The sequence below is a fragment of the Notothenia coriiceps genome, unplaced genomic scaffold (assembly GCF_000735185.1).
Source record: "Notothenia coriiceps isolate Sejong01 unplaced genomic scaffold, NC01 NC01_scaffold00025094, whole genome shotgun sequence".
In the NCBI taxonomy this organism is placed as follows: domain Eukaryota; kingdom Metazoa; phylum Chordata; class Actinopteri; order Perciformes; family Nototheniidae; genus Notothenia; species Notothenia coriiceps.
The window spans coordinates 60,374-69,702 of NW_011357795.1; the positions used below are offsets into that span (position 1 = coordinate 60,374).

The 9,329-nt window shown below is 40.3% G+C and overlaps 1 protein-coding gene across 1 annotated transcript in view; it reads right to left on the bottom strand.

The window, feature by feature from the left end:
- LOC104955987 (inositol 1,4,5-trisphosphate receptor type 1-like) overlaps nucleotides 1–9,329 on the bottom strand; it is a 56,282-nt gene that overhangs the window by 30,956 nt on the left and 15,997 nt on the right. Inside the window, exons 3-12 of the mRNA XM_010783407.1 lie at nucleotides 7,602–7,717; nucleotides 7,330–7,416; nucleotides 6,173–6,331; nucleotides 4,787–4,885; nucleotides 4,610–4,693; nucleotides 4,271–4,417; nucleotides 3,688–3,792; nucleotides 2,932–2,976; nucleotides 2,802–2,831; nucleotides 2,187–2,341 (exon numbers count right to left, since the gene is read on the bottom strand). Of these exons, the coding sequence (XP_010781709.1) occupies nucleotides 2,187–2,341; nucleotides 2,802–2,831; nucleotides 2,932–2,976; nucleotides 3,688–3,792; nucleotides 4,271–4,417; nucleotides 4,610–4,693; nucleotides 4,787–4,885; nucleotides 6,173–6,331; nucleotides 7,330–7,416; nucleotides 7,602–7,717 (1,027 nt within the window). The remainder of the gene's footprint in view (nucleotides 1–2,186; nucleotides 2,342–2,801; nucleotides 2,832–2,931; nucleotides 2,977–3,687; nucleotides 3,793–4,270; nucleotides 4,418–4,609; nucleotides 4,694–4,786; nucleotides 4,886–6,172; nucleotides 6,332–7,329; nucleotides 7,417–7,601; nucleotides 7,718–9,329) is intronic.

The window sequence follows — 9,329 nt, forward strand, 5'->3', positions numbered from 1 at the left end:
GAAGTGTAAAAACACATCATGACAAAGCACTTTTTATAGCCATAATGTGTAAATTGTTAATTAAGAGTTAAGCACTAAAATCATCAAAAGATAATGCCATAATGAATTTGTGTGTGTGTATATAAAAAAGAGAATGTAAAAATGATATATTGCATCACAGCTGATAAAAGAGGATAACATTATGATTACATTAGTAAACTAACAGTTTATTGCGCCTTTTAAAATTACATTTACAAACTATTTTAAGTTTGTTCATAATTAAAAAAAAATAGAATTGTAATGGTTTTGGAAATCCCCTGTACAACTTCTATGAACATTACATATATAAATAAATTACAACCATTACAAAAACGCCAAAATATTGTTTATAGGTGATTTTCAAGTATGTATTAACCATTTCACAAGGTGGTCTTCAGCCTAAACTTTATAACAAACTCAAAAATATTTGTAAAGACAGTGGACAAACCAATCATCCATAGTAGCCATCTTTTAACACAAGGAAATCAAATATCAGATCATTTTCATACTTAGTGAAACTGAGGTTTTAGTATGTTAAATGTTGCTCTGTCAAACATATAATTCAGTATGACTAATTCAAAACTAAGCTGGCAGAAGAGGGCAGATATTTCATCAAATGTTTAACTGCAAGATGATCTTTTTGTGGGTTCACACATACGCATTGTTTACAGAGACTAGTTTTAGCACAGACGTGAAACAAAACCTTTCATGGCATTTTGAAAAGTTGTGATTTCCCTCTTGTGCCCACTTTCCATGCCTACTTTCAGATTGATTTCAATGACTTCCTGTTGCATGCTGGGGACTTTCCTTACTCTCCTCGGCTACTATCAAAACATCCAGAGGTGACCGGTACTTGGATGTTCACAAAAATGCACAAAACGCAAAAAAACACAGCCGTATTTTACGAATAAGTGAAAACACAGACAATATATACTTTGATATCTTAAGTACAAGTGGGAATGTAACTAGGTGTATTACAGTAGGTGGTGATATTAGAGGATGAGAAGTGCTTTGGTTTTACGTTTCTATAACTTGTTTTCGTTATACCTTTTAATTTTTGGGGAAATAAAAAACACTGAATTGACGATTTAATGGTCAAAGTCTGCATAGAAGCCAAACATCAGCCCGAGATAAAGCCACAAAAGCAATACATGTTTAACCCCTACATAAATAATAAACCCAATAACTATGACCACACTCTCAGTGTCTTCTCATGTTTTCTTTGATCCAACCAAACCCACAATAAGTGACCGGAAGAAATAAATGGAAACGCAGAAATAACATACGACACAAAAAGTGTCCATAGAGACAAAACCAAACAAAGCGCTCATCCCCTCAGAAACTGCCTTCTTAGTAATCTTCCAAATTCCCCTTTGAGTCAGATATTTTCTACACCACTTTCATTTGTCGTAGTCTTGACATCACTGTGGTCTTATTGTTAACACAATGTGTCATTTCCTTCTTTATTTTCCAACATTTTTTCAATTAAAAAGCAGAAACATGGTTTTCTTGTAGACGCAATTTACCATCCATTCTTAGCAGTCCCCGGAAGGTGGGATCACTGGTACTGGTGTTCAACAGCCCTGATACATTTTACATTAACAAACCAACACTTTTTTAATTACCGGTATGTAGATGTACTGTAAGTGGAGGAAGGAGTAGTATACTTTTTGTTTCATAAGATACTGTAGGGGTTGTATCAAGTACTTATTCATACTCAAGGAGGTTGAAACTCCCTTACTTTGGATTAACACTGCAATGCTTTGCTCTGAATTTGGCAGCAAATGTATTTTAGCCTCCTTCGAAAGGGCAGATCCAAAAAAAAAAAATCAATAGCTGTAGTGTAAGTAAGTGTACATTAATGCTATATTTAAAATATTTGTACTGCTTTACACTATGCTGCCTTGACTGGTTAATGTATAAGTGTTACTGATTGACTTTGGTGAAAATCAACTAACCCTTTAAAAACACAAAGTCACTCCTGAAAGCTTTTCTTAACTGGGGGTGCAATCACCTTACGACTCGAAGTACAACATCGCTTTCAAACAGTCAAACTATCCCTTTAAGTGTTCATGTTCTCCCTCTATGATATCTGAATGAAATGTACATGTATAAAGACCCTATAGCCCTCCAGAGGAGTGTACTGAATGGTTGGTGATTAACTATACCTGGGCACCATGGAGTCCCCTCCTCTCAGAGTGGTGGGGTCCAGCTCAAAGATGGAGGAGATGTCCATGCCGTCGGGAACTGGAACCAAAGTGTACATGATCTTCTCCTGTGGAGCTCGCAGACGACCCCGTAAAGCTTCATTGTCCGCATCCAGCTACGGAGAGAGATAGCAACAGCAGTCAAACACAACATATATAAAACATATCAATCCACAACTTTGATAAGGGCAAAGATAAAGCATGTTTTCACTCTAACGTACTACTATCCAGCTGAATTCACACCTTAGCTCTCACTCTTTACTTTATTACTGAAAAAAAACAGAAAATATTATTACTACTGACTTTTGGGCCTTATTGGCACAGAACTACAGATCCATGCTTGTTATTTTCAGTGTGGTTTGTATCAGACTGCCCCCTAACGGTGATTTGTATTGAATCAGCTGATATGGTGCTTTGATGACACACTGTGGTGAACTACTGCTAATAAGATACATGCCCAAATAAAAGAGTTTGTGGTGAGTGAGGGTGAGAAAGAGAGAGAAATTGGAAAACAAAGCAGCAAAGACATTATGACATGTGCAGTATATGATTTTTGTGCTGATTGTTTGACAGTACCTGGAAATTAAAGGGTGAAAAGTCCACCACCTAGAGCAGAGAGCAGAGGCAGCACAGAAGTGAACAGATTAGATAGAAGTGGGGAAACCAGCGTGACAAAGTGATCAGAGGAGAAGAGATGAAGTCTTACTGAGGAACGCTGCTCGGCACTCTCCTCCTCAAAGTCCTGATTCACCTGGAAAACACACTCACATGTCAAACACCCTCCCAAAAATATGTTAAAACGCGGTCACTGAACCAGGCATCCAATGTACCTGAACGTCTAGATCACAAAGCTCTACGTACAACCATGTCATAGTTCTTTGCGGATTCAAACTTTAAAAAGGTCCCCAATAATACTGTTTTTCATCAATATATTACAGGTCTCAGATATATACAAAACATGTCTCTGAAGTGTTTGGCTCCAAACACCAAACAGATCATTGCAGCATTACCCATAATCCCCTCTGTTTCAGCCCTGTTTCCAAAGTGCTGATTCTCTGTCTGTTATTTTAGATGAAAATAAGGAGCCCCTCCCCACGCCCCTCTGAGAGAGATTTGGTTAGAAAGAACACAATGGTGCTCTAGGAGGAGATTCAGGTGATAAGGGGGGGGGGGTGGTTACCTTGGTTGGTGATTGGCTAATGGTTACCCAAGCCAAGAAATCGTTATGACATCATAAAGAGACCAAAATCTGATCAGCTCATTTTCAGACAGGTTTTTATATAAATGGATCAGGACAAAAAGAGAGAGAATCTTTTTTCTCTTTACACAGAGGGGACACATGTTGATGTATAAGAGACATGGAAAAGTGGATTCTGCATAATAGGTGACACAAAATTGTAAAGTATGCATAGATACAGAATTAGTCAGTGGGAGGTAAAAAGGTGAAGGAGTTGACACTCACCTCTCCCATCTCCGCAGCCATATAGCACCCTGTGGCAAGGTGCTTGAACCTGAACAGGCTGTTCCAGTAGCCAGCGCCCCCCCTGCAGGGGTCATGGTGGACCACCTGGAAAAAGACATTGAAAAAAGGTAAGAATAAAACTAATGCTGCTTTATTTGTGAAATCTTAGAATGATGATTTGTATTGTATTGCTCTTAGCCCTCCTGTCGTGTTGTTTCTCCCCCTCACCAGGTTGACATCCACCTGGATTCATCTTCTAATGTATAGACAAATGCATTTTCAAGCATTTGGACTATCTATGTTGTAAATGTATTGTCTTTCAATTTACACACGACATCTAGGACATCCTGGGAGACGGCCTGCTTTTGCTGCTTTCACACAAGCTTGCTGTAGTTATTGCATTCACTGTATGGATTACATGCAGTTTATCATTTGTTCTGAGCCGTGTTGTTGTGTATTAATAATATGTACTCAATGATAGAAAATTGGTCACACAGGAAAATCTTTTGGAAAACTAAACTAGTTTATAAAAAGGGCAATAACAGACAGAGTGAATATTATCCAGACAACATGTTGTGCTTACCTCCACTTCCCACAATGCTTTGCTGCTGGTGGCAGAGGTGGCAGACTGACGGCCGGTTGTTCTGAGGAAAACATGCTGGCTCTTCCTGTGGTCGTCACAAGTGAGGAACTTCTCCTGCTCTGCGTGGAACAACCGCACTACATCGCCCTGTGACACACACACACACACACACAAACACACACACACGAGCACAGCGTGAAGCGTGAAGCATTGCATTTATCCCACATGTCAATATTTGATTGTCATTTTTATTCTCTTGCGATCATGTTGATGATTTTTTGGATGAGTGTGTTTCTTTAATAGATCTAATATACTGTATATACTGTTGTACAAACGCACCCCTTTAAGTATTGTCTCCTTGTTGTCACTCCATTTCATGAACAGAGTAACTTTCCAACTCGTGTTGCAATTGACAGAATTGACCTGCCAGGCAAAAGAGAGAAGTGTGTGAACAAACCACAGTTTAATGTTGTGTTATAAACAAAAATAAGTATGTACTGTATGGGCCTTATGTACCTCATTGCATCCTGTGTTGTCCACTAGCTGGTGGCTGCTGGCATGAAGAGGCTGACCCGCATTCACAGGGTTAAGGACTACTTTATCTCCAATCACCACCTAAAAACAGAGTTTTCAAATCGGAGAGAATCAGTTACTCTTAAGAAACGGTCTAAAATCTAGAAATAAAGAGTCATTCAGTGAAAGGCAATAGAACATTTGAATATAAAATACTGCAGCCGAAATAGGTCCTCTGTGGGGATTGAGCACTTCACCTAAGTTCTAAAATAAAAAGTATGTCACATCCCCAGATACCAGCCATCATTCTTGAATTCCCTTTCTGCACAAGGTGAACTCAACACTCAGCTTTGGGAAGCCAGGTTACGTTGGATCATGCAAGCCTCAGGTTCAACACTAGGGGGAGTCGTTCTCCATACTGTGAGTGAGAGAGGACAGGATCTGAAGTCCTGACCCTGAGCATCACTCACTCACTCACCACAAAGGAATGTCAGCAGCAAGAATCAATAAAATAGAATGTTTTGGTAATTATATTTAGTATAAACTTATTTAGTTTTATATATACAGTTTGCTCACACCACTGAGTTCCCGCGCTTTCAAGTGAACTCTATAAGAGCCTGGAACTTAAAGGGGCCGTATTATTGTAATTTTCACATTAGGTATTGATTGGTCAACCGCTTAGAGAGGTCCCGCCCCTTAGCCTATCATGTACAATGTGTTGGAGTGCAAGCCAATTAAAGCAGGAGCGTAACATAGTGATGTCATTATGTTACGGAAGTAAACAAAGGAATCCAATGAAGGCGTTTCAGGCGTGGAGGGTGGGGAGTATGGGAGAGAAACTCCCTCCAGATGGAACGTTGTGATTTTAGCCTTTGCAGACCATTTACATGCACTTATACAATACACTAAAGGAAAGGGAAAACTCCAAAGAGCATAATAGGCCCTCTGTCTCTCCATTTACTTTGACGGAGGGGCCTTAGAACTGGAGTTGGTTTAAACTGGAGTTGCCTGCCCTACTTATTAAATAATTAGGATAGTTCGAAAGCAGATGACGCATTTCCAAAAGTGGATTAAGAAAGCTCGACTTAATTAGCAAATTAGCCATCTTACCTCGGCACTGGACTCGTAAAGCATTGTTGCACAAGAGATACACAATGTATTGTTTCAATGCAGCAGAACCTTAGGTATCATTGATTTTATTCCACGTAAACAAAAGAAAAGGCACAGGACCTGGAACTCTGATTGGGCTAATTGTCTTCTTAATGATTCTGTCTGCAAGCAGCATGCGAGTCCATGGGACTTCTGTTTTGTAACCCTGTGAAAAGTCTAAAGATAGATCCTTCCTTTCTCCCACTGATGGTAATTAGTCTGAAGCCCCGCTCTACCCACACTGTCTCCCAGGGACCGCAGCTTGTAGAAAGGCTGGATGTAGAACCAGGATCCCTCATTTCCCGCCGAGTCCAGAGTCACCCTCATGGCATTCTTCTCCAGCAGTGCAGGTAGGCGCTTGTTCACTGTCAGGTATTTGTTGCTTTTCAAATGCAGCAACTGTTGGCAAAACAAAAAAGGGGCACAACATAGTTTCAAGACAGATAACTATGACATAATACAGACATTGGAACAATCAGAGGATGGAATCAGATGAAAATACGTCAGTCTGGCACAACTACACACAAGGGAACACTTGACTGAAAACATCCATCTCCGGATCTCGCTGGTATCTTTATTTATTTTCAAAAGTATGCAAGTCCTTCAAATGTCTTATCCTTGAATGCTTCTCATGAACTCTGTTGGTTCTCCCCCTTTAAAACAGTTCCCACCCTGTCAAAAAATAATCTAGCACCAACCAGACTGGAATCATATAAACTCTGCATATTTGAGGCCCATGGTCTGTTTAACTAAATGCCAAATGTAATCCTTCAAAGCGTTGTACAGCGTTAGAGACCGGGGGGGTTTGCTCTGAAGAGAGCCTTTGATAGAAGCTTCAAATGTAAAATAAATAGCATTTGGTGCAGCCCTTTCCTTTCCGCAGAACAATTAACAGACTGAGAGGAGACACTCACTGAATTTGAACCACAGACTTGTAATCAAATAAAAACTCTAACTGAACTGTTATGACCCTGTCTGTCAAAATTAGGACAACAAGCGAGTTCCATCGACCACTTAACTGCACCTATGTGTATGAGTTGTTGATTAAAATCTTTTCCTAAGGCAAACCAGGAAACAATAGGTGCTTTGTATTAATAGACTGACAGTTCATTGCAACTGTGACTTCCTGAACTGTTTGCATTGTCACTAACGTGTGCATCACTGAGCTGGAATGCACGGCTGTTCCTAGTTTCAGATGATCTCATACCTGTGTGCAAACCCGGGCAATGAGATAAGGAATTACAACGGACGACTTTGAAGCAAGCCTTTGTGCTGTAGCAGTTATTTAAACCTGATTACAACTGAATTATATTCCGTGTTATCAAGCACAGGGTGTCATTTAAAGTGCTAAAAAGGTTGCTCCCGAAGCACCTTATCTCATTGGTTCCTGAACGCACCTGAATGACATTTCCATACTGGATGACTGATCCCAGCAGCTTGCGGTTTTCAGACTCATTCTGCTTCTTCTCCAGGTCAGCAGCATGCTAAAACACAGAGCAGGAAACACAGATGTTCAAGGGAACTGAGGGCATTCGATACTTGTTCTAGGAAGAATGATACTTCACATAAACACAAGGCTACAGGCTTCGTGTGCCTACTCCATACACCATTATTTGCAACATAATAAAACCCGAAAAGCAGACAAAGTAAAGGTGAAGAGGACCCTTACGTGGAGTTTGGTGAGGAGGAGTGTGTCGGTGGTGCTGTTTCCTCCGGGTTTCGCCGCTTTCCAGAACTGTTTCTGTGCCGAGTATCTGTTCATAGGACACAGTTTGAAAAGGCAGTCTGCGGATAGAAGACAAGAGATAGGGAAAGAGTCAAATGAACATCATTTTTTATTAGTTTTTGTGCATGTTAATGATCTGCAAAGACTCAAATCTCTCACATACTTCCCCATGCCTGAACTGCCTCAACTGGAAATATAATACAGCTATAAGATAGCTACTGGGTCAACTCGTTTTTATTTGTTGATGCTTTCAGGAACCTCAAGCCGGTCCACATTTCCTGCCAAAAAGTTGCAGCTTAACTCATAAATGCTCATTATAAGAATAGACTCAATACAATTAGTCTTCTAGGTATCTCTATCTGTATCATTGTGCTCGGAATGATAACAAGTGCTCAGCATATTCGTGCAACATGACAGAACAAGTTAATAAGTACAGAAAATATAAAGGTTTAATAACAAATTATAATCGATAAAAGACAACGTTTAAAAATAGATTGAAACAACCAGCATGGGCCAAAAAGACAGAAATATGCGTATTTGTCTTTGAGGTTTAGGGCTTATAGGTTTAGGGCTTAGGGAAACGATCTACTATAAATCACTACACAGCATATAAACATGTCTCATCAATTAGTCAGTGTTTCCCCATAAGGTGAAGCTATATGCTAACTGGTACAGGGGACCTGAACCAGGCTAAATGTAGCCTCTGACGCGCTCTCACTGTGAAATGCGGTCAAAACAAGAGTCTCCCGGGGTTACCCATCATGGGCCGGGAGGTGCAGGACAGGCAGAGAGGAGGCCAAGGACTAATGAAGGAAGTAGGGCATTGGGAGAAAACACTTTTGATGAACAAATGAGGTTAATGAAAAGAGAGAGGAATAAACTGGGACGTACTGTATGTGTATTTCATAGGCAGAGAGTTGGTTGATAGCAGAAAGATGATAAATGATGAGAAAATGGAAGTCAATTTATCTAGTTGTTATAGTACGATCATCAACAACGACAAGCAGCGCCGTGTTCTGCTTTAAAGAGGCCCTATTGTGCTTTTCGGGGTTTCTCCTTTCCTGTGTGTTATATAGGCTATTGTGTAAACGGTCGTTAAGAAAAAAGGCAAAAGTCCCTGTGTTCCCTACACAGGGAGTTCCTCTCCCACACCCTCCCCCACCCTCCTGCCTCAACCGCCTCCATAGAGTGCCACAGTGACGCGTCCTAAAACCCGGAAGTAAGTTAGCATTTTCCCACTTCCGGATCCTTCGACAAAAAGCAATGCAATTTCTCCATAGGATTTTGGAAAATAGCTCGAAATAAGGTCTGCGGTTGACACACATTGAAGAGACAGATTTTCTAATCATAAATCTATTGATTAGATTTATGATTAGAAAATGATAAAAGTAGGGTAGACATGTGGATATTATCCGACTGAACAAAACGTGATCTGTCTCTTCAATGTGTCTCAACCACAGATCTTATTTCGGGCTATTTTCCAAAATCCTATGGAGAAATTGCATTGCTTTTTGTCGAAGGAACCGGAAGGAGTTTACTTCCAGGTTTTAGGACGCGTCACTGTGGCACTCTGTTGGACTAAGTGGCGAGTCATCTCTAAGCGGTTGACCAATCACAACAGAGCCGGCCAGCTAACCAATCAGAGCAGACTGGGCTCTGGTTTCAGACAGA